Raw genomic sequence first — 26,218 nt, 5'->3', positions numbered from 1 at the left:
TTTTGAACACCTATTGAATTTTATCATTATTTTCGCTAAATTCTTTATTCACAAACAAACATTTGCTGGTGCTACTCTTAAATGTGCCCCTTTTCTACTAGAATTAAATTCTCTCATTAAATCTCTCTATTTGGTAAACAACAAAAAAAGCAATATATTTTTAATCAACTATGAAAAGTTTTGCCCTGTATCCTCTGACTAACCTTTTATTTATAACTGTCTTGACCTTTCCTTATTGTTTTCTAAGTATCTGATTCTATTCCTCTTACCTGTTTTATTCTCCTGTTTTATTTATTTATTTATGTATTTATTTTATTCTCTATTTATTTACTTACCCATCTTTATTATTGTTATTATTATTATTATTATTATTATTATTATTATGACTGTTACCTTCATTATCTATACTATGACTTCTTATTCGTACTAGATATTTTTTATAAATTACTCCATCATTATTTGTGCTGTTCCACACTTTTGTATACCTTGTTGGTGTTTGAATAGCAAGATATGCTAATAAAGTTAAAAAAAGCGCATATAAACCTTGGCCTTTTCTCATTTCCAAGAATGCTAAGTCTAGACTTGTCTACGTCGTGGTTTACACTTGGCAAGTATGACTCCGTATAATGTTTTTTGGAGGACAAAAGAACAGCAGTCTTTCTGCAATTGGAACATCAGTGTTCTTGATGACATCACAGCTCGGCTAACAGGCAAATGCATATTGAAAAAAATCCACAGTTTGACTGGATGTAAAATAAACTCAAAACATTAATTCATCTGAGAATGGACCGTGGACTGCTCTCGTTTAAGTGTTTATAACTGTTACTTTATCAAGTGTGTTTTTGGATGGTTTTAAGCTTTTTTATTTCAATCCTGTTATAGTGCAGTTAGGAAAAAGTACACAGAGGAAACTTTACCACAAATATAAAGTTATAACAACTAAATTAATGCATGAAACTGTTTAAAACTGACTTTACTGACTTAGATTATGCTACTCTATAAAATCAAAGCAAATAAAAACAGTAAACATGTTTCAGCTATATCCATCTCTTGATGGAGGAGTTACCACAGCAACTTCTTATCAGATCTGTCAAAGCATTCTCATTTCAATTTTTGTGACGAAAGCAACATCAGAAGAGTGGTGCCAGAGATGAAATGAGGCATACAGAGCTCCACTGGGGCGCACAGGTCCTAGTGGTCAGTTCAGGAACTGCAGTATCTCTTCCTACCATGTTGCCTTCAACTCAAAAGTTATGATGTTTTTGGCATGCACAAAATTGGTAACACACAAATGGTTTGGCATGTTTGGTATTTTGTAAAATAAGGGTGTTTTTATGGTTTTTGTAAAAGCACTTCAGAAAATATACTTTATTTATTTTAGATGCTTTATTTCCATAAAGATGCAGGTTTTGACACCATACTTTGGCTCTCTGCTATCACTTCACAATAAGAACTACAATAAAATCCCCCTGATTTGCTTAGTGACATGTTAGGTAATGAATCAATGACTAATTGCTAATTAACCATTATGAAATGAAAGCTTATAAAAAACTAATAAAACAATGATTCAATACTCATGAAGTTCTCAAATTGGTGCTCTACATGACTTGAGAGGCCAAAAAAGAGGTGAGGTAATAGTACTTTACCGTTTACCAACCACTAGTATAAGGTACTCGGTGCTGGTGAACTAATGTTTATTCATTGATTAATTTGGATACATACTCAAACTTACCATTTGAGACAGAACATGCAGTTTTTAAGAAAACTATCAATGTGACAATCTAACCTGTGCTTACCTAATAAATGTATGCTGCTAAATTAAAAAACAAAAAACTTATCCTAAAGATAAACTGAAGGTAAACAGAAACGTACATCATTTTCTGGTTAAAGTATAACTAGCAATTATTTATAGAAATCATAAGATATTTTGAAGTGTATTATAAACTATAATGAAGACAGATAGGAACAACAAGTTTTTGAAAAATTAAAGTTATTTATTGTAATTTCTCATGCTTAAAAAAAAGTAAAGAAAAAGAAAACAACTTTTGTTTAGACACACAAATGAGAGAGGGTGATTTTTAAGGACTTTTGGCTGAGAAAAACTTTATGGACAGTTGCAACAGTTTGATTTAAACCAAGTTACCAACAAAAATGTTAAAAAGTGTGTTTATTAATTCTGAAAAATGATTCTGTCATTTCCCCATAAGCTTGAAGCCAAGAGGTGACGGCCTGTCACTCATCATGGAACCTGGGCAGCTTGTTGCCGGGTACGACCACATGCTCCACGCCTGCTTCCGTGATCACCACCAGGTGAGCCACGCCCCCGCTGACGTTGTCCCTGCCCATTGCCAGAGCCAGAGCTGCAAACACAGGGATGACACACAGAGAGGAGTAACATCAGGGGTGAAGAGAAGGAAGCACATAGTAAAGTTGAAAACCTCACTGTAGGAAATATCGCAGTAATGTTGAATGTGAGACATTTGACCATTTCATTAAAAATATGAGCTTATCTTGAATTTGATGCCATCAGAGTGATCATAAGTTTGGACGTGAGCAAGAAAAGACTGGAAAAGTTCTAAAGTAATTAAAGGAAACACCTGGAGGCATATCTTGCAAGTAATTCGGTTAATTAACAAATCAGAGATGAGAAATCAGTAAATACATGTTGAAGCTGTATCATACACATATCTGAACATGGTCCTTAAATATTACTGGCTTCTGTGGGCCTTATTTAAATTATTAAAGAGAAATTAAATCTCTCCTGTTGACAGACAAATCATATTCTGTAGTACAAGAGCCCAGATGTCAGTCTTGTAGTTTTAGAAATGTGGATAATCTTATGTTACCCGCTAAACTGTGAAAATGGTCTGCTTCTCTTTAAGAATAATCTGAACCCTCCTTTTTGTAGTTTTATTAATATAAATTACAGGTTCAGCTGTCATTATGAAGACAACTGAGGCATCTCCAGCTTATATTTTATCCGTGCAATAATATTTTGCTAAGAAGGGATTAGTGACCATTTTCAAACTCTGCACACAGGCCAAAACTTACATTTATGCTCATGAAGCGAGTAATTTAAAACCGTACCGTTTGTGGCGAACTGCATGCATTCCTCTCTGGTCATATTTGGTTTATATTTAGCATCAACGTAGCCGTAGATGTAAGTGCTGCCGGAGCCACCGATAGTAACAGGTTGACTGATTAACATCCCACCCAGAGATACCACGTAGACCTGGAGAGAGATGACGAACATGAGCAGTGAAGCTAAAGTACAAGCAGAGAGGTTGAATCACTGTCCCCTGCTACCTACCTGTGGTCCCTTCTTCTTGTCCCAGCCTGCAGTGATGAAGCCGGCCTGCAGCTCCTCTTTGTTTTTGTAACACAGTTCCTTCAGGACCGTCGCTGCTGCGATTACCAGCGGAGGATTCTCCATCTGGACACTTCAGAAGATCAAAGAAGAGCAGTGTATGATACAGAGACTAAGTATCTTTTATATTTATTTGTAAAGCCGACATAAATTAGCATGTGTTTAATGTACGTCTGTGAGATGAGAGTATCAAGAAATCTGAAATGTCCTGAAAAAAAATATTAATGTTATGTCATGACTTCGCTGTGAAGTGGGATGAGAAGTTATGACTGGTCAGTTATATATATATGTGTGGACACATGCCTGGTTTGCATACCTGTGGAAGGACAGGTGAAACTTTGCAGCCTTGGTGACGGCCTGAGCGTCTGCAAGTGAACCAGCGATGCAGCAGAAGATCCGGTCATGGACCTGGATCACCTTGTTGATGGTTTTAGAAGATACATATTCCCTGAACAAGGCAGATATAACATACTTAATGTACAGCAGGTGGATTTTTAATCTCTAATGTGGTAATAGTGCGGTAATAGTAAAGGAGGAGGGACTGCATTTCTTGTTAACAGCAGGTGTTGTAGTTCTGGAGGAGCATCTCTACACCCAAATATCAAATTGTAAGTCTTTGAGATTCTACTGTAAGTTACCCTCCGACAAAACATGTGATGGGCAACCAACTGCATTCATATTAATTATTCATTTCATTTATTCATATGAAACCTCGCTTCTAAAAGAACGGCTTATAAAAAACAGAATACAATTAATATGCAAATCTCAGAAACTCAGTGCATGATTCTTTAACCGAAATCACTGCATGGCTTGCAGAAATCACAGTCTACGAACACGGTGGCCCTCCCACTGATTAATGCAGGTTAAAACTCTACAATGCAAAAAAAAGCATACAAAAGCATGATTTCATATTAGACAGGTTCAGGAGCTGGACTGGCCTGCTTTTATTTGGTGCATCATGAAACAAAAATTACTACAAAGACAACTCAGGACTGTTGGGCTATTGAACTATATCAGTCAACAAGAAAAGATTTTGTTGCTAAAACTCAATCATCTTGTTCCAAATTCTTTGAGATGTTGGCATCAAATTCAATATTATATAATGATGTTTTTAAGACCTCTATTATTTGATTTTCTCTGTTCTGCGAATAAAATATGAGTGTATGTGATTTACAAATCATTACCTTCAGCTTAGATTTTCACTTTCCAGTGTCCCAGCTGTTTTGAAATTGGTAATGCATTCATTCATTGAATTCAAGGAATTCAATTAAGTGATTCAGTGAGTGAATTCAAATCAATCAAGCAATTTTTCATGTGAGTAAATATCAGTAAAATTAGTATCATTTATTCATCAGGACACCCTTACCCTCCAATTGAAGCTCTTGAATCTGATCCAATCACAACCCCTCCATCAAAAATAGCAGCCAGGATGGTGGTCTGAGGAAGAGAGAGGTATTCATATTATATTTTCAACCTGCAACAGCAGCATTGAGCATTACAAACACAATTTAATATGATTTCCTGTTCGCTCAGAAGACCGTGTACCGCTATGAATTCTGGGATTTAGAGTTCTGGTGAGGGATGTGTTTTACTGGAACCAATTTTGAAAACGAAAGCGAATTCAGGCTTTTTTTTGGATAAAAATATAGTATGTAAATTACGCAAGCTCACATATTCACGTTTCACTTATAATGGCACACACGGAATAAGCCACTTAAAAGTTTTTAGTTTTTTTTTTTTCCATCACCTGTTCACGGGTAATAGGCTATCGATAATTCCACACCTTGTAAACTCTGTGCTGCATTCGTACGTAAAAATATGTTGTGATAAGTGAACTTATCCGGACGAACTCACCCCTGTGCTGACTCCTTTGACTTGAGAGTCTGTGTAGTGTTTCTCCATTTTCTCTCCAAAATCGAAAGAAGGGAAACAGACGTGACGCTCCAAACAGCGACCTCAGGCGCAGAGACGCGCAGAGACGCACAAACATCCACGATGGCTCTGGCAAATGTCCTCGAAATTCCGGCAGCTGGATTCAGTTTTGAAAACGCACCGAGGTATGAAGTCTCTTTCTGATTTTCTTTTAATGCCCGTTGATTAAAAGTCCGCGTCAGTTAAGAGTGAACAGAAATAAAACTCTCGGTCAAACAGAGTTTTCAACGGCATCTGTCAAAAGTGAAAGTAGTTTTCTTTGTGCTTGTTTATTGGTCTAAAAAAATCTGATCATGTTGAGTACACGGTTTCTATAATCATGACATGTGATGATGAGTTTTTATCCCCCCACCTGCTGACCCCTGCCTCGTCTCTCCATCTCCACCCCCATGAAGAAATGCTGCATTAGAGGGTCTTTTGGACGGAGTTCAAACTCCCAAACCTCTGAAAACAGGCACCACCATAGCTGGACTGGTGTTCAAGGTGAGCAGAACATATTACATGTCCCTTTATTAATTATACCTAAATCACAAAATCACCCTTTTACAAGAGAAAAGGTGTGTTTGTAAAGGTTCCCTCTTGTGCACACATTAGTTGCTTTGCCACAGTGCAATAAAACAAGTGTGACAAATATCCCATGATGTTACTTAAGATAGTTTGAAATGCCTACTGTTATTATTTACACAGATGCCAAGATGAGAAGCAAGGAGTTGCATGAAATGATGTATCATCTGGAAATTATTGGTAGTGGAGAATGGCACCGGTTCAAGTTGAAAAATATGAAAACAGATTTGTGAGGTCTTTTTAGTAGCTCCACATTGTGAAGGCACTGCATGTGTCTTCCCTATCAGATGACCCCACATCAGTATTCATTCATGCAGTGTGAGTTTAGCGCCGGCCCAGCAGAAATAAAAAAATAGCTGCCCTAGAATGAAGGTTTGACTTCATGGAGTTGTTGTTTTAGTACTTGTCAGGCACACAATAGTAATCCATAAACTGAGCTACTAATGTTCCTGATTTGAATGTGTTTCTGTAGGATGGGGTGGTGCTGGGGGCCGACACAAGAGCCACCTCCGGTGAAGTCGTGGCCGACAAGATGTGTGCTAAGATCCATTACATTTCTCCAAATATCTAGTAAGTTTCCTAAGTTTTACCCCGAAAACACAAAAGTGGAATAACATCACATAGTATGTTTCCAGTGGTTTTTGCTTCACGCACAGCACTTCTTTGTCATATTTTTAAATATAAACCCCCTGCCTTAGGCCCAGAGACAGATGTGATATCCTGTGGTCTGACACAGGAAGAAGTAGGTATAGATTTGATATAGGTTTTGACACTTTGAACATGGCAACATTTAGACAATTTTTTTTTTTAAAAGACAGACTTACAAAAAAAAAAAGCCCTAGAGAGAAGTTAATATTTTACCTCTGTCTTTTCCTTTAATATTTCTCTTTCTGGCTTGCTGAACATTTATACTGTACTTACTTTTAGTTTTTTTCCCATCGTGTCTCCAGTTGCTGTGGAGCAGGAACAGCAGCAGACACAGAGAAAACCACCGACCTTCTTTCATCCAACCTCGCCATCTTCTCGCTGAACAGTGGCAGGAACCCTCGCGTCGTCATGGCTGTCAACATACTGCAGGATATGCTGTACAGGTCAGTGCTGTGCACAAATGCACACGTATCTAGATTTAAACGTGTTAAACATCAAGACAACGGCCATTTCTTCAGTATAAGAAATGTATCACTAATTACGTATTTGCATGCAGGTATCACGGCCAAATTGGTGCCAGTCTCATCCTGGGAGGAGTGGACTGCACTGGGAACCACCTGTACACAGTGGGGCCATATGGGAGTGTAAATAAGGTTCCATACCTTGCGATGGGTAAATGACATAAATCTGTTAGATAAGACCATCAGTGTGTTGACTTCTCCTGAAAGTACATCTGTGATCCTTTTTTTTTTTTTACTTTTAGAAAACCTGCAGACTTTATGTGGAAATAAATGACATTATTACTGTAATATGCTGCAGGTAAGTATTTCATCTTCTATCAGTCCAGCTAGTGTTTCAGATTACTTTATTTTGTGTTAATACAGGATCTGGTGATCTGGCTGCTCTCGGGATTTTAGAAGATGGGTTCAAACCTGACTTAGAGGTAAAACACTGCTTTATAGGTAGTGAAACTGTAATTGATTTTTATTTTGTTTCTTTTTACCACAACATGTTTTAATTTTCAAGCATCTTTAATTGGGTAAATGCAGTGTGGCGATACAGTGGTTTATTTAATTTTTTAAACTGCCAGTGCACTCACTTATTTGGATGTTAAAAGTGATGGCTCCCTTTGTCCTGTCATTTATGTTCTGCATGCCTGGTTTCTGTCTTCTGTCTCAGCTGGAGGAGGCGAAGGAGCTGGTGCGAGCTTCCATCCACGCAGGCATCATGAGCGACCTCGGCTCAGGCAACAACATCGACATCTGTGTCATCACCAGGAAAGGCGTTGACTACATCAGGCCCTACCAGGAGTCACAGTACAAAGACAGCAGGTACGACTGCATCCCTCTGGTTGATCGACTCCTGAGACAGAATCTTAAAGGAAATTGATTAATTTATGGAGATCAGATTTCCCTTCGGTGAGGAGTTCATTCTTGAGGACTGTTGTTGTCAGGTCTTGGTCACAGTTTGTATTTTAATGACACAAACTACTGCACAACAGCAACAACTTAATGTTTTCCACCTTTGGTTTTTGATCAAACTGTTATGTTTGGACTGCTTAATACTTACTATAAATGGCAAACTATTATGTTCAAGCTATTTATGGTGTATATTGCTCAGACAGCTGTACAATGTGGGAATGTTAAGTACAGCTGCATCAGAATTGGGAGTTACTTCCCCATAAGGTATTTTAGTATCATGTGAACAACAGAAACGACCAGTTTAATGTTTATGTACTTGAAAAAAACTTTCTTCTACTATTAGTAAAGTTGTTGGCATCAGATTTACACATCAAGTATTATGTTTCATTGATCTAACAGGTTCAAGCACCTCCTATGACTGGGAGGTGTTTGGCTTCAGTGAAATGTTAAAAGAAATACAATCTGAGATCTTTGAATTAAAAAAAAAACCTTTCTTTCTTTCAGAAAACTGAAATACAAGTATCGTCCAGGTACGACGCCGATTCTGACGGAGAAAGTTGTCCCCTTGAAGCTTGAGGTTGTACACGAGACTGTGCAGCAGATGGATTCAGCATGAACCTAAATGCATACTAACGCCGCAAAACCCTGCAATAAAAGGAAGTTTGTTAAATTTGATAGCGTTCAAATGTGGTTGTGCAACATCTCAGACATCTTTTTAAAACATTGTCACTACCGTTTCTGTTTCCATCCCTGTTTTGTAGAATAATTTACTGTAATGATACTGTAACACTGCATGAGTCACAATATTGAATGAAGATTATGAAAAACTATTAAAATCCTCTTTATAAACACACTCATGCTGCCTTGTTTTTATTTAGTCCTCTCATTACATACTCAGATGTTGACTACAGCCATCACCTCATATAAAGTACTTTAATAAAAGAAGCGTGACTCTGAAAAGTTTGAACAACAAATAATTTTCACTCTCCAATATGCACAAAAAGTTTACACACCTAAATTAAACTACAGGTTTCATCATCTGAAATTCAGAGGAAAAAGAGTGATTGAATTATTTGGAATATCATAATAATAATAATAAAACCAACAACAACATAAGTTTGACCTTTTGCTTTTATTGCAATATCAGCTCTTTGTGAATAAGTCTAGGTTAACATCATACATCCAGTCTGGAATTTCATCCTCTATTCTTCCTTGCGCTGAAGGAAAGTCAGCGATCCTCTCTTCTCTTTTTAGATAATTCCTGAGGTTTTTGATGGGATTGAGGTCTGGGCACTGACTGGACCACTCAAAAATCTTTTTTCTTCTTTTCTGAAGCCTTGTTTTGGTTAAATACCATGTATATTGTCATATCGTAATGCAAAATTTCCTCTTTATTTTCAATGTCTTCAAGAGGACAGAAGGTTATGTGCCAAAACATCTTGTTATTGTGATCTATTCAACTCTCCACTTGTCTTTACAAATCCTCTTGGTTGAGATCAAGAGAAGGAACCCCACCCATGTGTTGCCACCTTCCCACTTATTGATTATGTTTTTAAAAGTGCTTCATGGTAGATTCAGTGCTTAAGATCTTTGAAATACTTCCAAGTATTTAATTTTTTTCCCTCTGGATTTGTTTTCAGATCACATTAAAGATGTAACATTAGTGACATTTGTGTTGTTGTTATTTCTATCTTAATATTTCTATCTTTATTTTTTCATATACACATATATATTTGTTTTTTTTTCAGGGTTTTTTTCAGTGGGTTACTGAAACCTGATGGCCACATTTCTGCCTAGAAACTGATGATGAAATCTTTAAAAGTCTCTTCTATTGGTTTGTGAGTCTGACACGACTTTATTTATTAAAGCGTTACATTTAAAATTGATTTGGTTTTATTTAAACATTCTCATTAAAACCTTTTTGTGTCGCAGATAGTTTATAGCTCCTTGTCGCTTTATTGCTGCTGATAAAATGTACATTGTTGTAAGATATTTAAAAAAAGGCAACAATACAGTTTATAAAATCCTTTCACTTTCGGATTCTATGTCACGTATGAGGAAATAATCCTCGGCACTGTAGACCGTAGACGTCGTCGTTTTGTACAGTTTAAAACCTGCATCATATAATCGGAATATAGTGTTTTTGTACCACAGGTGAAGTAATGGCACTTGCTGAAGTTATCGGTTTTAAACCTTATTCTGAACTCATGGGTCAGATGTTTAGTGCAAGACAGACGCATCTCATCGACCGACCAAACCACTACAGCTTTGGGACAAAAATTCAGGAATTTGCTGTCCCACTGGGCGAGGAGGTAAGTAAACTCCAATTTCATCAGGATTTGTGATGGAAATGAGCTACTGTTTCTTAACTTGTAAACCTGGCACCGGGACGCGGCGTGGTCTGGAGTCGTTTTACGCGTCTCTGCGGTGGGAAGCGTTGGCACCAAAGAAAACCTCATTATTGCAACTTTGAGTTACTGTATTAGATAACCTTAAATATCACACTCTTATTTTCTTTTTAACTGACTGTTTGTTGTAAAAGTTGACATGATTCTTTGCGTTTCCCTTACAGCCTTCAGGGTTCATCGGGTCCTGTAACCGTGACGGAGGAGTTTGTATCGATCTGAACCATGGAACCACGACTCTGGCCTTCAAGTTCAGACATGGAGTTATTGTGGCTGTGGACTCCAGAGCTTCAGCTGGACGTTATTTAGGTAAACATGAATCAGTGGAGAGTGTTTTCCTGCCCATCCATTCTTAGAATAAAGGACTTCAAATGATCAACAAATCAAAGCCAAATAACTTCTTCAGCTTGGAAAGTCTTTCAGTATGTGGTTTTGGTGATAAAAATATATTCTTTTCTTAAATGTGTCTTGGCTCTGCAGCTTCCAACAATGTCAACAAGGTGATAGAGATCAACCCGTACCTGCTGGGCACCATGTCGGGCAGCGCTGCAGACTGCCAGTACTGGGAGAGACTCCTGGCCAAAGAGTGCAGGTCTGTCCTGCTGTGTTAAAGTCTTAAAATTCAATTTCCAGTCTCTGCTCCTAACACACAAACACACAGATATTGAAATAATTACATCTATTTTAATCTGAAATCTTACCTGAGATCCAAGAATTTCTGTAAAACACAAGTGCATCATGGGATTATTGTTCTTTACCAAGACACTGAACTCCACATTCCCTCCGTTACCTCAACCACTCTAGGTTCCAAACCCAATAGCAAATAAATCAAGATGGTCCTTGAGCAATCGTACAAAGAGGAAAGGCTTGGAAAATTTTTTTGAAAATATGTTCTTAATATAGGAATTACATGTCTACAACTTAAAATAACACATTAATTAGAAGAAACATATTTAAAAGAGAGAAAGGTGATACATGTCTCACTATTATTCCAGCTGCTTTACATTTGACGTGACTGTGTTTTTGCTCATGATCTAAGTGGAATCTTCTTTTATTCTGATGTCCTGCAGGCTGTACAGGCTGAGGAACAACCACCGGATCTCTGTGGCCGCTGCCTCAAAGCTCTTGTGTAACATGATGCTGGGTTACAGAGGGATGGGTCTCTCCATGGGGAGCATGATCTGTGGATGGGACAAAGAGGTAAAAGTGGGACTGTTTTTGTTTCGTTTGTTTCAACATTCACGTTGATCAAAACTTGAAATATCATTATTGTGTTGCTGTTTAAATTTGACTGAATAAATTATAGCGTAAAGTAGATGTTATTTATGCTACAGAAACCCAATTAGTTTATGCCTGGAGCTGCATAAATAATAATGTGATGTTAAAAAGTGCTAAATTAACAGTTTCTATATTCAGCAGGTGACATTAATTTTAAGAAACTCCCAATAATAGTACAAACAATTTAGAAACTGTGAACATTTCCAGAAGAAATCCTTAAAACTAGAACCTACTGATAAATTGATGTGAAGGTATACAATTCAAAAACCATCCCAAACTTCCAAATTATAAATCTTGGATTATGGTGTAATTTCTCCAGAGTCAGGTAAACAGTTCTGAAGACAAAATACAATAGACATTTATACTTCAGATCCGTTCATTTCATGTTACAGTGAATATATTATTCAGATTCAGATTCTCAGATTCTTCCTCAGAGATAAACTGCAGAATAAAATTACGATGCATTTTAGAAATAATAAAAATAGTAGAATAAACACTGTAAGGGAATAAAAAAAAAATAAAACCAGGTCAAAGAAAGGAGGGAGTATAAGGGCCAGTCCCAATACACCCCCTAGCCTTACTTTTCAGCCCTACCCCTAAATTTTGCGCGTTCCCGTGAGGGTAGTGGTGTCCCAATTCCTCTTTTCACCTAGGGCTAGTGGACATAACGAGGGGTAGGGTGTATGAATCAACCCCTTCACAGCTAGGGTTTTCAGATGCTGACTTCGCGACCGAGGGCCAGAAAAATTTCCCAGAATGCTTTACGTCATCATTTGCAGACTGAATCAAAAAAATCTAAATCAATATTTTGAGTTAGTTTCTGCATAAAAATGCATTTTGATTACATTTCTAGCGAGAAATATATATTTTACTTTCATAATATTCACTCAGTGAATGTACATAATCACTCGCTTGCCCGTTGTTGCGAAGTCTTTTCAGATCTCACCAGAATAAAGACTGATTTATGGTTCTGCGTTACACCAACGCAGAGCCTACGCCGTAGGCTCTGCGTTGGTGTAACGCAGAACCATAAATCAGCTCCCGAGCCGCGGCTCTTCTCATCCCCCAAAAACATCGGAGCTAATTTCTTAACAGGCGTTATTTGGATAAACTGAGCCCAGGTTGGGGATCTTAACGGTTACTTTTACGCCTGAAAAAATATTAAAACTTGATAAAGTGGCATATTAACAGCGCTACAGCGGAAATTAAAACAGCTTCTAGATCTGGGCTTCCTGATATGGTGTGACGTATGTGCAAACGTAACTACGCAGTCGCTTACGTACCCGAACGTAAACCACGCAGTGATGTAACAATTGGTGTCCCAATCCCTAGGGAAGATTACAAGGGTCCTACGCCTGTGGCTTCATTTTGAGGATGAATTGGTAGTGAGTGAGGACTCGTGGTAGAAAGTACGGGGTGTATTGGGATTGGCCCTAAGTATTTATAAAAAAAAGAAAACAGTGTGTTGTATTTCGAAATAAATGAGAAACCGTGGCTTCTCTGTGAAACAGTGAGACCATTTACAGACCAGTTCTCATCTCTGTGCTCCCCAGGGTCCTGGTCTGTACTATGTGGATGACAACGGGACGCGTCTGTCAGGTCGCATGTTTTCTACCGGCTGCGGGAACAGCTACGCCTACGGAGTGGTGGACAGCGGCTACAGGGAAGACATGACAGCAGAGGAGGCGTATGAGCTCGGCCGCCGGGCCATCGCTCACGCTACACACAGAGACGCCTACTCTGGTGGACTGGTAAACAGTGAGTACACCGGTTTCTTATTCACTTTTTTATCATAAAATTCTTCTGACTAAAACATTATATATCTCATTCAGTATTTTGCTGTCCTGACCAAACCGGACCTCCACTCTAACTGAAATCATGTTTTCTTTTTAATAATTTCTTTTTCAATAATAAGTGAATTACAAATAAATACAATTGTATCCCACAATAAAGTTGTTTATAAATTTAAAAGTGTTCTAAAGATGTAAAAATGTACACTACATCCTTTGGCCAGAATCTCATAAAGTACAAAAGCTCCCTTTCCAACCACATCCTTACAGTTCATAGCAGCTGGTTTCAGGACGTGCAGTTTACCAGTCTTCTCAGCTTCATCTCCACTTCCCTTGGTTGTGTCTTTTATGAAATCAGTCTTATAGATTTGCACCACCCACTTCAGTGGTACAGGTAATTCAGTATGTTGTAAAGTTGGGTGGATCTAAGATGAGGTAGCTGAATACTTTATATTTATAAAATTCATACTATTAATTTGTGCAATTTTTAATTATGTCAAGTTTTTTCTTTTCTTTCGTATTTAATAACGAGGGTCCAACATAGGTATCCAAAATAGTATTGAGTTCAAGGAGTAGGAGTTCATAAGTTTTTTACTCCTCCTACTCCTTTTTCAAACACATTTGCTATTATATTTATTAATTCTCGTCTACTTTGTTTACCATGGTACATTTATTATTTAGTGATTATTATTGTTCTTTTTTATGTTATTGATTTATTGTTCCTCTTTTTTTATTTATTTATTTTTTTGTGCTTAGGTTCGAAATAAAAGATCTCATGTTGTAGAGGGTCTGTGATTCTGTGATGTAACAGTACCCAGCTAAAATTAATGTTTTTGTTAATTACACAAAAAAAACTAGTTTGTTTGTCAAGCACAGAAAAGTGATTTTATTTCCCGTTCCCTTTAACCAAAATGTTTTCTTGATTAAAAAATAAAAACAACTTAAAGCTGAAATAAAAAATCAGCTGCCAGTCAGACCCTTGTGGCATTTACATTAACAATTACGTTTTTCCCCTTATTTTAAAGATTACCTGTCTGCTGCAGGAAATAGTTGAATCTTACACACACACACACACACACACACACACACACACACACACATCCAAATCTTAGAACATTAATTCATCTTCCACGTTGATTCATGTATTGTTTTTTCCTGTCATGTTTTTGCAGTGTACCACATGCAGGAGGACGGCTGGATAAAAGTGTGTCAGGAAGACGTCTCTGAGCTGATCCACCGTTACAGAGCGGGGATGTTCTGAGTCCTGAATCCAGATTACTGTAATACTCACTGTTAACACACAGATGTTCCAATAAACTTCTTATGGTTGATGGTTCTTAACTGAATTTTAATATTAAAATAAAGCATGTTGAAATTGCAGTTCATGTACATTTTTACATGGTTAAGTATAGATTTGTTTACGTAATAGCAAGATAAAAATGAAATGGCCCTCTTAACACCACAGTTTCAAATAAATCCTTTTTAACTCAACATCCTGTTCTGTGATAATTAACGTGAACCGATCCATAATGTCATCATGTGATACAGAGTTAAATACAAACTTAACTGCTTTTTTGATTATGGATATAATTTCATGAAACTGAAGTAAATAAAGTTATTTTCTTTTGTATAATAGAAAATAGTGACTATAAAGTAACTACATTTCTCCATGGTAGACGTTAGAATAAATATATTTTGGTTTAGAAATATGTGATTATATCACTGGTTTAACGCACTGACGAGGTTAACTGGACAGTTCACCTGTTACACGTCAGCTCAAATAGAGATTTACAGTCTGGTCTCAGATCCAGGCTGGTGATCCTTTACTAACCATCTTCACCTCATCCCCCGCCCTCTCATTTAAAGTGAGTCCAAACATTTGACAGCTATTTGCTCAAAATCTCTTTTAGTTACTTTTAACAAAAAATGTAGTGAATTATTTTATGTAAAAAAAAAAAGAAAAGAAAAAGGTTATCACGAGAGGAGCCATTAAACTTGTCATCAGTTGCCAGGCAGAGTTGAGCTCGACAGGTTTGTCTTGCTTCATTTTATCTTTTGGAAAAGAAAATCATCACACTGAAACTGAAAGTGTGCAGTAAGAGTTTTTGACTTTTAAAAACAAATAAAAACAAACATGTAAAAGACAGATTTCATCTACATCATACGCAAGTAAAACAGAACATGACTTTCAGAGAAAAGTTCCTCTAAACAAACGGGACTTGTTTTTACAGGTTTATCAGTAAATATCTAAACCATCTACAGGTCAGAGCAGCATTGACTATACTGAATATTCAGATAGTATTTATGAAACGTATTTTATGGGAAATTATGAGAAGACAGAAATTGGGATTATTGGAAACTTTATTAAAATTAAAAACAAAGTTACATGATGAAGAAACAACAGAACAAATGAACTGATATTCATCCAATAAATCCAAAAATAACAGATTTTAATCACAAATATTTAAGTTCTTTATGTCAACAAGAGAGAAAGGTAAAGAACCCCAACAGATTTTCAGATACTAACAAGGTGCCTTAGTGGTATGTTTTTTAAATCATGTTAATATTTCTTAATCAAATAATAATTAATAATCAACTGTAATTATGTTAAAAGAAATATTTAAAAAATAATCTAACAAAACCGCGACATTGTTTTATTAAGTAATTTAAATAAAATACGATTTGATCTATCCAGGCCAAATCTAAATCAAACCATGTTTACTTGCCAAGAAAAGAAATATACATCTGAATATTTACACAACTGGAAAACTTTGTAAGTCAAATTGATATTTTCTTTTAGATGAACATTAAATTAATGTTTTAATGACACAGCAATAACCAGATTATAAAATGTTTTGTTGAGTGGTAACTAAATGACGTTAGTTGTCAAAATCAATCAAAGCTTGAATAATTTCCTGTTTATTCCAGTGAGACGAGCAGATTAATGACGACCTCCATCTGATCAGATCACACAGGACGTTTATCAGGAGTCACGCAGTCGACTGATGTCTAAAATATCCAGTTTACACGTTTGTGATTGATATTATGACTAAGTCAGACCTTAATGATACAGAAAATAGACACAAGGAATAAATGCATGCAGATGTTTGTGCACGTGTAACTTTGCATCATCAATAATCGTGAATGATTCATTGATAAGTAGTAAAACCCCAAAACCAGAAAAATAAAGTAAAACCAGTCAACTCAGTGGATTCATCTAATAATCACAGAACCTGCTAAGGATTAATTTAGACTGTTTGTAGAGAGTTGTGACATTTCTGTGGTTTCAAAAATCCTTGGAAGGTAGTTTTTCTCCACAGAGCAACATAGAGTGAGTTTTATTTGACAAATATTTCAAAATATTTTAGAGAAATTTTCACTATTCATATTATACCAAATTAAGAAAAACATAATTTATCTAAATTTCTTTAACTTATTTTGAATGCCAATCAAATAATAATGCATGTATCATTTCTAATCTATAACAACATTACAAATGTTTCTCCGATCCACTGATAAAATTAACAACTAATTAATAACAGTTTTATGGAGAATCTGGTGATGAAGTTTTTTCTCTCACTTCAAACTGCTTCCAAGAACCTGAGAAGATAAAAATGATGGAAAGAGCTTCTGAAATCATGTTTGAATTCATTTTTATATTTATTTTCACCCCTTCTATAAAATACTGAGTGACGCTTCTATTAAACAAACAAATGTTCACATCTGCTTAGCAGTTGATTAAAATGCTCTCACGTGCAGTCGTTATTATTCTGTGATTGTTCTTTTAATATTTTGTTCAACACATAAATGAACTCACTGTGTTCAGGTTTTTGTTCGTCATTCAGGCTTTAGGAAGCATCTTCTCGTTGCTCTCTTGGCTCTCAGCTGTAAGAAGAAGAATAAAGTTAATTCACACCCCGATCTGATCTGAATCTAAAACCAACATCTGAAGCTGCAGAAAAAAAGATTAATTGAAGATGAGTGGATAAAAAAAACCAACAAGGTTTACTTACGAGAAGGAGAACGTTTGTCTGAAATAAAAAGAAAATACACATTATTCAGTTGCTCCAGTTCAAAAACCTCTAGACATCATGATTATTCATATTCTACTGTAAATGTTTCTGAGTCTATCAATACTTACACTTCTTATTGTTTGGTAAAAAGTATTTTGCTGACTTGTTATTTACATATTTTTCACTTTTGCATTGACAATAAAAATATCAACATAAAGTCTAAAATCAGTATAATGATAGACACATTACAAAGATTTCTTACCGTTCTTTATAACGTTCTTTTTGTAAAGAACGACTCCGACAACCACAGCGACAACGACTGCAGCGAGAACAACCAGAGCAACAATGATGGGGAGAGTCATGTCTGGTTTCGCTGTTGAGAAAACGGATAAATACCCTGATTATTAAACAAACTTCCATGAACTGAACTGGTGACAGTCACAAAGAAATTTTCATCTTTTCTACATTTCTTTCTGTTGGCACATTTAGCTATTAAACCTCATTTAAACCGAAATATGAAATTTAATGGCACAAAAGTGTCATCCATTTAATTAACGGCCTCTAAGATCTTGTAAAACGATTCAAGAGTTGAACAAATGTTGCAGCTGAAAACTTCAGTTTGGTTTCACGTAAAGTCTCATTCTCTGATCTTCTTTTAGAGATTCATGATTTTATTTATAAAAGAATTTCAATCCATTAAAACTCAACCTGAATAACAAAAAAAAATTAAAGAACTATAAAGGTTTATCTCTAAATCCTGGAAGTAATGTAATTTTGTACATCAGGGGTTTATGAACTGCTGATCGTACACTCCAGCACTATTACACTGATCTAAACGGTGTTTTTCAATTTCAGTTCAGTCTTACGGTCCAATGAACGTCTTTTGGTGACGATGTCTTCGTTGTCTCCAGACAGCTGAAACACACATTCGTACTTTGTCCAGTCCTCAGATGAGTCTGATGGAAGTCTGAGGTGAACAGTCATCTGGAAGGTCCCGTCGTGGTTGGGGAGGATCTCTCCTTTGTCCACACCTTCATGGATCTCCTCTCCATCCTTCCTCCAGAACATCTCGGCTCTGTTGGGGTAGAAACCTGTAGCGTGGCAGCTGACTGGAGAGGAGGATGTTTTCTGGAGGAGAGACACTGAAGGACGCTCTGCAGAGGAAACACAACACGGATTATAGATTCTGTATTGTTTTTTTTAGCAAATCACCAGTAATTGGTTATGTATAATGTAGTTTAAATGGTCGAGTTATGGATGGAGTAAGGTTCAATGCTCAGAGTAACAAATAAGAGACATGATAGTGGGGGGAAAAAAAAGACAAATGAAGAGATGTTAAGAAGTTGAGAAAACGGGAGATGTGAACGAATGAAAAATGTGTAAAATAGTGTAAAATTAGGCATTCAGTTATTCATACAGTAAAACATTCAACAAGATATCAAGTAATTAAAAACTGTATTAATTAAAATTGTCGGGTCATGTGACTCTACCTGTTCTCATCAGAGAGCTCCTCCCATAGTTCACGTACTTCTTTATCCACTCAGGACAAATCTGGGTCAAGTAGTTCTTGTCCTGTAGCATCCAACCTCTGTCATTTTCCCACTTGTGTTTGGTGATGACAGCCTGTGGTGTTGGAGCGATCCATGAGTCCATCTTCTCGGAGTTCAGAGCTATAAAGTCTTCTCCATCGTAACCATACTGGTCATAACCTTTAACGTCTCCAGTCTCATCGTCCCACTCACATCCATACATGTTCTGGTATATGTGAACACCTGAGAAACAGAAACAAAGTCTGCAGTGAAACACTGAGATCTCAGAGATTTAATAATAATTTATATATTGCGAACTCAAATATGTGCTAATACAACAAAAATGTTTTTTTAATTACGCTGCTGGCTGGGATTTTACTTTGTGGATGTTTTAGAGAAAAAAAAACTGTGTAATCAAAAAACAAGCTTAAATTCTCTTCTAACTTCAAACACTGACTTCACAAACAGAGTGAATCTACAAAAATGAAGATGATGTAACTTCATGTTAACATCAGACACCAACACACACAGATTTAATGGTACATCTCCTTAAAATAAATACATTTAACATTTATCTTCCTGTCAGACTCAACGGTCCTGAAGGTTTTCTAGAAACGTCCTCTGAAGGACAAAAGAACAACTTCAATCCAGAGCTTGATCACTAAACATTATTTTTATTCTATAAATAAAAGAACTATGATTATTTATCTGAGTAATTCAAAATGTTATTTATTATTATTTCCCACAACACTATGGTTGACAAAGTAACTAACAGTAACTTCTCTGAAATTATTGGTTATTGAAAGTTTCAGTAACCAAAAATTTCAGCAGTGAACATGTTTATTACATATTAAACAAACTGCAGTTAAATAAGGTTAATTTGAGATAAAGTGAAGTTCAACTACGTGTTTTTTTTTATAGATGAACAACTGTGATCAGCAGAGTTCATGTAAACTTGTTGTTAAATTTGTAGATAAAAACTGTCAAACCACTTAAATGTAGATTTTACACTATAATAATGAGTTGTTATGTTAAAAACAAACAAATATTACTTTTATAACAAATTACAGCTTGTGTCGTGAGTGTTCAGGATTGTGTCTCTGACTTTTATTTGTCAGTTACTTTGTCGTCTTCCTCAGAAAAACTCGTTGTTGGTTACAAACAGCAAAAATTATTAAAGATAAAAAGTCTGTTTACGTTTCCATGGAGACCAACACATGACACGTCCAACCAAACACCTGCTCTAATGTCCAGGAAGAAGGAAACTTCTCCACCTGCTTATTTCAGAATCTTTGAAAATAAAAAAGGTTTTCTTTTTAAAATGGTAGAAAAAAATATGGTCTGTATTTCATATTTTAAGGTAGAAATTCTGACAAAAACTTTCTTGACTCTTAATTCTTTTCATGTGGCGATCACAACAAACAAGGACGTGAACTTTACAATAAACAGTTTATAACCAGTTTCACTTATTTTGAAAGAACTTTTACATCCTTCAGGTGATCAACATCGTTGGTTGCTTGTTGGTGAAACTGGAAGTTTGTTTCTGCCAGATAAAAGTTGAAGCTTTTACGCAACCTCTTCCTGATGAAAACGTCTGCAGCTGCGAGTGAATCCAGCTGGAGTCACATGTCACCACTTTAGTCTGCAGGAGCTGCTCACGACGCTGCTCAACAAAGACCATCACGCTTTGTGGTTTCAGTTATCTGTGGAGTCGAGGGAGCGACACAACGATCGATACTAAAATAAAGACGCCTGCTGCTTATTGATATTATTCTACCCGTAAAGATGTAGCCACATGTTTCAGTTTGATGTTTCTAAACTACATTAGTTACAAAAATGATCCGTCCGAGGTATTTATTAGTTTATAACTCTGGAAGAAACAGTCCATGTTCACCAGAACTGCGTCTGAGCTTTTGAGAGATTTATTCTTGACAACTTATTTTAAATTTCCTCGTCTCTTCTCCTCTGAAGAAGCAACACTTGACCTCTGAAACTCTTTAGAGAGCGGGATTGAGACGTGAGCTGAGGTGTAAAACACAAGGGATTGTTGGTAAACTAATTATCAGATCAGGGAGGAATATCACCTTTTTAAACGTGATCAGTCAGTCTAATATTTAAATAAAAGACGAATAAATATTTTAATTCACCAGCCAGTCAAGTAAATCAGTGTTTATTCACTTAAAGCTCCACTTTTCTGTGGCTGCAGATCATTTCCTGCTTGAAACGTTGTGGAAATGTTTCTGTTAGTTAAAAACGGTTGTAACAAAGAAAGCTCAACTTTTATTCCCTTTCGCCTGTTTGTGTTGTTTATTTTAATGTTCCTGGATGCTCTCCGTAACAGCGAGACTTTACGTCTGTGAACAAAGACGACTGTCCTCAAACACGGCGACTACAACCCTGACCCAACATCTAGTCGCCTCGAACCGAACTGTAGCAAACACATTTGGTTTTGTGCTGTTTTGTTTTACGGGTTAAGCAAATGTCCAATTCATATGCATTTGACAGGATTATGTATACATTTCATGATTTGGGTTGATTTGAGAAAACGTAATTTCATCTGCTTTTGTAGTTTAAAACGTAGTTTATCTGCTATTGTGTGTACATTTGTGCCCGTTTTGGAGCAAGTGATTTCGTTTTATAGTGAGATTTTATTTTTAAAGTCACTATTTTATTTTGAAAGTCACTATTTCTTGCTCCTTTCCCGTGGCATTAGCAGGAAAAAGGGTATTTAAAACTGTATTTATGAGCTCGTGGTAAAGACGGTAAAAGTTTAGTAAAAAGGGCAATAAGGAAATAAAACAGTAACAGCAAAAAAGATTCGTACATTTTGGCTACAACCCCGAGGAGACACAAGGTTGGTGTGTGTTGTCGCTTACGGAGTTAACTTTTGCCCGTCTGTTTATTCCTTTGTAAAATGGAAACATAAATGTGATTGTTTTTGTTTTCAGTTCTCACGTTGGTCTCTCTCTGTGGTCTGATCGTGTCCTCATGGAGGACGTCTTGGATGTTTTTAACTTGATCTCCTGATTTCACACGTCTGAAACCTGAGTGGAAACCTGCCGGTGTGATGACGTCACTCCTTCATTTCAGCTTCATTCTCATGTTTAACTTTCAGCTCTGTAGCAGGAATCCTAAATTAGGTTCACTGTTTCTGACACTATCTGGGCTGGTTGCTATGGTAACAAGCTACCTTCTGGCCCTCAGTCAAATGACACACGAAGACACAAAAAAGAAGACTTTCATACAACCACGAGAAGAAGACAGAAGTGAAGAGCAAAGCTGTTTAACAGGAAAACGTTTCCACGATAATCAGTCAAAACCTACGAATGATGTGGAACATAAAGTGTAAACATCTGTGATGGAAAGATGTTCGACTACTTTCTTGCTGCTCTTGTGTTCATACACGTTTCCCTCCAACCAGGTAAGTGTGTCCGCTGCTCTGTGACTCTCAGACGCCTGTTAAACCCCAGTTTTATGATGATAAAGGAGGATATTGATCATGAGAACAACAGCTGTGTTGTCTGATCACAGAGAGGGTTGAGAGAAGCTGCTGCACAGAGACTGGACTCTGTCTGAGAGACCAACCACAACCTCCCTGTTCTCTACTTTTATTTCATCCAGTCTGGAGGAGGTGAACAACAAGTTCTGTTTTCAGTTGTAGAAAACGCTGCTTTAGTGAGGATTTACTGTTTAACTGCTGAGCAGCATCTTTACTGGCGCTTCATGTACTTTTACTTTTAGTTGCTACCAGATGAAGTGTTTGTCTCTTTTTTTCAGGTGGATTGTGTCATGATCTCTTCATGATCTCTTCATGTCCTCCGTCACCTGCTGGTGCTTCAGCTCCAGCAGAAATTCACATCTAACCCGTCAACATTTACTATGTAAGAAACTACAGAGTTAGAAATCATCTTATCGTCTCATTTTTGTGTCGGTGAACAGACCGACTAGAACAGATGTTTTAATAAATGTTCAGATTAACGAGACAGCAGATGAGAATCTCTGCTTCACTAAACATTTATGAGCCACAATAAAACTATTGTTCTCTTTTTTTAAATTAATTTAAATTTATAAATTCATATCTGAACAAATTGAGTCCATGTAGATTTTGAACTCAATCTTTTTGTAATTTAAATCCTCTGTTCTCATCACGTATTTGTTATATGTGAGAAAATAAAGAGGAACATTTTCAAATGACTCACATCATCCAAAAGACAAAATAATATTATACATTTTTCTATCCAAACGAAATAAAGCAAGAAAATGTAATAACTAAGAAAACTGAATCCGTCGGCATTTCCTCCTCATCTTCAAAATAATTGACGGTTAATATTTGGTTAATATTAGTGATGTTTAGTCTGGAGACAGAGGCACCGAGGAAAAGACAGGAGGATGAGTTGGAAGCAGTAGAAGTTTAAATGTGGACTTTCTTTTTGGGACTGACGAGGACTGACAGGATCAGGGATGAGAACATCAGAGGGACGACGCACGTCAGACGTTTTGGACAGAAACTCAGGGAGACCAGACTATTAAGGTTTGGAGGGAAAGTGAATCTATGGGTGGAAGGATGATGAGGTTGGAACTGTCAGGAGGGTTATGGACTTAGTGAAAGACGACATGGAGTTAGTCGGTGTGTAAGAGGATGTGGAGGGTTAGATGGAGACGGATGGTTCGCTGTGGCGACCCCTGAAGGGAGCAGCCCAAAGGAAAAGAAATGAATCGAATAAATCAACAGTTTATATGTTGATTACTGTAAACACACAAAGTAAAGCTGATGGAATCTCACTGGTTCATTTCAGATGTACAAATTCTGCTGAAGCCTTTAAATCTTACACGAAAGAAACTATCTTACATGTTGTCCTGTAGCTGAGGTTCATAAAATATGTTATTTTTCATGTGAGGACACAAAAGGAGGAGCCGGTTGTCTCTGTCCTCACAAGGACGTCAGTTCCTCTGGAGTCATGACGATGTTTGTAGTTGAGGTAAAACATGATCATGATTATTTAAACTCTGACTCATGTGTGTTTCTAACAAAACTAAACAAAATAAACAGAAGTATCTTTCTAAGTGTGAGTGATACTTCATAACACATGATGATACAAAAACACATTTTCAATAAACAGAGAAACAGAAACTAACCTCCAGTTTGGTTGAAGCGCTGCTTTACAATTTCAATGCTGGCTTTGTAGGTCTGATGGGAACCTACATTGGTCTGAGTGTTTCTCTCCCAGTACTGTGGATCATCCTCTGTGAGTCTGCTCATCCAGTCCTGTTTAGGTTCTAACTTCTTGGTGTTGCTGTCATAGCGAACCATCTGAACATCATCAACTAATCCAACAACCACAAACTCTGGGAAGTTTGTGATTCCAGAGGACGCAGTGTAGAAATACTTCAGAGAGTGAGTCACTGCAAGAAGAAATTAATGTTGAGATTTTAGTTTTCAGGATATCAGCCTCATCATTTCCTTTCAGGGGTGAATTAAACAGCTGATGTAGATTACAATCTCATCTAAATACATACACAGACATTCTCGAAAGCCACCCATCTCCATGTATTTTATATGTATAGGCTAGATACAAAATAAAATTAAATACATTTTCTAACTCACCTGCCGTGATAGCGGGAACTCCGAAGAGAAGCAAAAACACGACTCTAAACATCGTGATCGCAGATTATTTCAGGTTTTTGGAAATAAAAAGCAATTTTTCCGGGCTGGCGTAGTTGATCTCCTCTCTGTTGGAGAAGGAAAGCGGCTCTGACAGAAATCAGGGAGGAGAGAGAAGATAAAGCTGCCAGTTTCCTTCTGATCCAATGAGAATTCACCCTGAGCGTCGTCGTCACGTGTTTCCAGGTTAAACTGACCCACGGAGGTTTGTAACGAAACTGAAAGTTCAATCTGCTCGTTTTAGCCGAAGATTCATGGTGGAAACACATGGGAGTCTAACGTTTCTGAAACTAGTACCATTAATAATTAGACTGATTGTATTAAGTTAAATAAATTAATAAAATACAAAAATAATGTGAGGAAAACGGTTAAAGTGCAGTTTATTTCTCCTCAGAGATTAGATATCCGTGTTAAAAATACTTTAAACGGGTCTCTTGAGCTACTAATAAAACAATATCTTGTTTGTTTAGTTGTTTATCCTACAGCTGATGTAAAATTTAATATTTTAGGTTAAAAACGCAAACGGTTGTAAATATTTACTCTAAAAACTGGTGAGGAGCGCCCTCTAGTGGATACATTCTCCAGTTTTGAGCCCGTTTGGAGAACAATTGATAACTTTTATAGTTATTTAAATGAGTCAAAACGGTGTTCTCTAGCGTTTTCATGAAATAACATTAATGTAAAGAATATATAAATATTTTAACTGTTTTCCCTGACCAGCTTCTTTGTATTAATAAAATGTACACACGGCTATAGTTTGACATTTCTAGACTGTGTTGCTGCCTTTAAAGTTTAGATTCCTTTTATATTATGATTTATATTTAATATTTATACTGACCACAAAAATCTTTTAAGATGCGTAACAAAGTAAGAAACCTTTTAGGATGAACTGCAGCATCCATCTGTCTCTATTTCTCACTTTTTTCTATTTCTACCTTTTCTTAAAATAACTAAAAATACATCTTTTTCTATTTAATTTCCTTTACTTATTAGTAAAGTACATTTTCAACAGGCTTCACTTTAATCTAGTATAATTGTTTTTATGTTACTGATTAGAAATTTAAATCATATTTCCCCAGGACCCCTCCTTGAACCGCCACCTTACTGTGGTGGAGGGGTTTGTGTGCCCGAGTGATCCTAGGAGCTATGTTGTCGGGGGCATCACGCCCCTGGTAGGGTCTCCCATGGCAAACAGGCAGAGGTGGACAGAGTACTCGACCCCAGTACTTGAGTAAGAGTACAAATACTACTGGTCAAAATTTACTCCGTTACAAGTAAAAGTAGCTCAGTCAAAATATTACTCGAGTAAGAGTAGAAAAGTACTTGCTTTTAAAGGTACTTAAGTATCCAAAAGTAAATGCTTTTAAATGTACTTTAAGTAAAAGTAAGAGTAAGAGTAAATTTCTTATTTTACACATCAGTAAATTACTATATTTTTTCTAACTTAATTTAAGTTGTAAAGTTTAAGTTGTAAATGTCTGTGGTTTGTCTGTGTCCTCGTTTTTTACTCGGTCGAACTCAAACATTGAGTTAAGATACGGCCAAGGATTTTGTGAAAGTCCCTGCTCCGAGTCCGGCTCATTATCAGACTCAGACGACTCAGCGGATT

The 26,218-nt window shown here is 36.6% G+C and overlaps 4 protein-coding genes across 4 annotated transcripts; 2 read left to right on the top strand and 2 right to left on the bottom strand.

The window, feature by feature from the left end:
• Positions 1-1,973: 1,973 nt before the first annotated feature.
• psmb12 (proteasome 20S subunit beta 12) lies at positions 1,974-5,534 on the bottom strand. Its single transcript, XM_061741401.1, has 6 exons — positions 5,222-5,534; positions 4,734-4,804; positions 3,684-3,815; positions 3,311-3,440; positions 3,088-3,232; positions 1,974-2,360 (listed from the first exon to the last, which is right to left on the bottom strand). The coding sequence occupies exons 1-6, from the start codon at positions 5,267-5,269 to the stop codon at positions 2,233-2,235; spliced, it is 654 nt and encodes a 217-aa protein (XP_061597385.1). The 5' UTR covers positions 5,270-5,534; the 3' UTR covers positions 1,974-2,232.
• On the top strand, positions 5,168-8,790 carry psmb13a (proteasome 20S subunit beta 13a). The gene is made up of 8 exons (XM_061741400.1): positions 5,168-5,424; positions 5,695-5,782; positions 6,336-6,433; positions 6,814-6,954; positions 7,068-7,183; positions 7,396-7,454; positions 7,691-7,842; positions 8,437-8,790. Exons 1-8 carry the CDS (start codon positions 5,363-5,365, stop codon positions 8,546-8,548), a joined length of 828 nt encoding a protein of 275 aa, XP_061597384.1. The 5' UTR covers positions 5,168-5,362; the 3' UTR covers positions 8,549-8,790.
• A 1,181-nt stretch (positions 8,791-9,971) lies between these two features.
• psmb8a (proteasome 20S subunit beta 8A) lies at positions 9,972-14,896 on the top strand. The gene is made up of 6 exons (XM_061741399.1): positions 9,972-10,244; positions 10,505-10,646; positions 10,818-10,929; positions 11,408-11,537; positions 13,169-13,373; positions 14,578-14,896. Exons 1-6 carry the CDS (start codon positions 10,095-10,097, stop codon positions 14,664-14,666), a joined length of 828 nt encoding a protein of 275 aa, XP_061597383.1. The 5' UTR covers positions 9,972-10,094; the 3' UTR covers positions 14,667-14,896.
• An 852-nt stretch (positions 14,897-15,748) lies between these two features.
• LOC133460680 (H-2 class I histocompatibility antigen, Q9 alpha chain-like) lies at positions 15,749-24,689 on the bottom strand. The gene is made up of 8 exons (XM_061741398.1): positions 24,553-24,689; positions 24,084-24,350; positions 18,909-19,190; positions 18,285-18,572; positions 17,681-17,791; positions 17,419-17,436; positions 17,223-17,290; positions 15,749-17,005 (listed from the first exon to the last, which is right to left on the bottom strand). Exons 1-7 carry the CDS (start codon positions 24,602-24,604, stop codon positions 17,247-17,249), a joined length of 1,062 nt encoding a protein of 353 aa, XP_061597382.1. The 5' UTR covers positions 24,605-24,689; the 3' UTR covers positions 15,749-17,005; positions 17,223-17,246.
• Positions 24,690-26,218: the final 1,529 nt, after the last annotated feature.

The sequence above is a fragment of the Cololabis saira genome, chromosome 15 (genome assembly GCF_033807715.1).
Source record: "Cololabis saira isolate AMF1-May2022 chromosome 15, fColSai1.1, whole genome shotgun sequence".
NCBI lineage: Eukaryota > Metazoa > Chordata > Actinopteri > Beloniformes > Belonidae > Cololabis > Cololabis saira.
Note: the sequence above shows the minus strand (reverse complement) of the source record. Positions and strands in the feature narration are given on the sequence as shown.

Bases quoted from the DNA above. Each gene is read 5' to 3' on its own strand.
- psmb12 (XM_061741401.1), bottom strand. From the start codon at position 5,269: ATGGAGAAACACTACACAGACTCTCAAGTCAAAGGAGTCAGCACAGGG. The intron at 4,805-5,221 runs GTGAGTTCGTCC...TCTCTTCCTCAG, and splicing joins TCAAAGGAGTCAGCACAGGG to ACCACCATCCTGGCTGCTAT. The intron at 3,441-3,683 runs GTATGCAAACCA...GATCTTCTGAAG, and splicing joins TTTCACCTGTCCTTCCACAG to TGTCCAGATGGAGAATCCTC.
- psmb13a (XM_061741400.1), top strand. From the start codon at position 5,363: ATGGCTCTGGCAAATGTCCTCGAAATTCCGGCAGCTGGATTCAGTTTT. The intron at 5,425-5,694 runs GTATGAAGTCTC...ACCCCCATGAAG, and splicing joins AGTTTTGAAAACGCACCGAG to AAATGCTGCATTAGAGGGTC. The intron at 6,434-6,813 runs GTAAGTTTCCTA...TCGTGTCTCCAG, and splicing joins TACATTTCTCCAAATATCTA to TTGCTGTGGAGCAGGAACAG.
- LOC133460680 (XM_061741398.1), bottom strand. From the start codon at position 24,604: ATGTTTAGAGTCGTGTTTTTGCTTCTCTTCGGAGTTCCCGCTATCACG. The intron at 19,191-24,083 runs GTTAGTTTCTGT...TCTGTTTCTCAG, and splicing joins GCGCTTCAACCAAACTGGAG to GTGTTCACATATACCAGAAC. The intron at 18,573-18,908 runs GTAGAGTCACAT...TTTCCTCTGCAG, and splicing joins GAGCTCTCTGATGAGAACAG to AGCGTCCTTCAGTGTCTCTC.
- psmb8a (XM_061741399.1), top strand. From the start codon at position 10,095: ATGGCACTTGCTGAAGTTATCGGTTTTAAACCTTATTCTGAACTCATG. The intron at 10,647-10,817 runs GTAAACATGAAT...TTGGCTCTGCAG, and splicing joins TTCAGCTGGACGTTATTTAG to CTTCCAACAATGTCAACAAG. The intron at 11,538-13,168 runs GTAAAAGTGGGA...TGTGCTCCCCAG, and splicing joins TCTGTGGATGGGACAAAGAG to GGTCCTGGTCTGTACTATGT.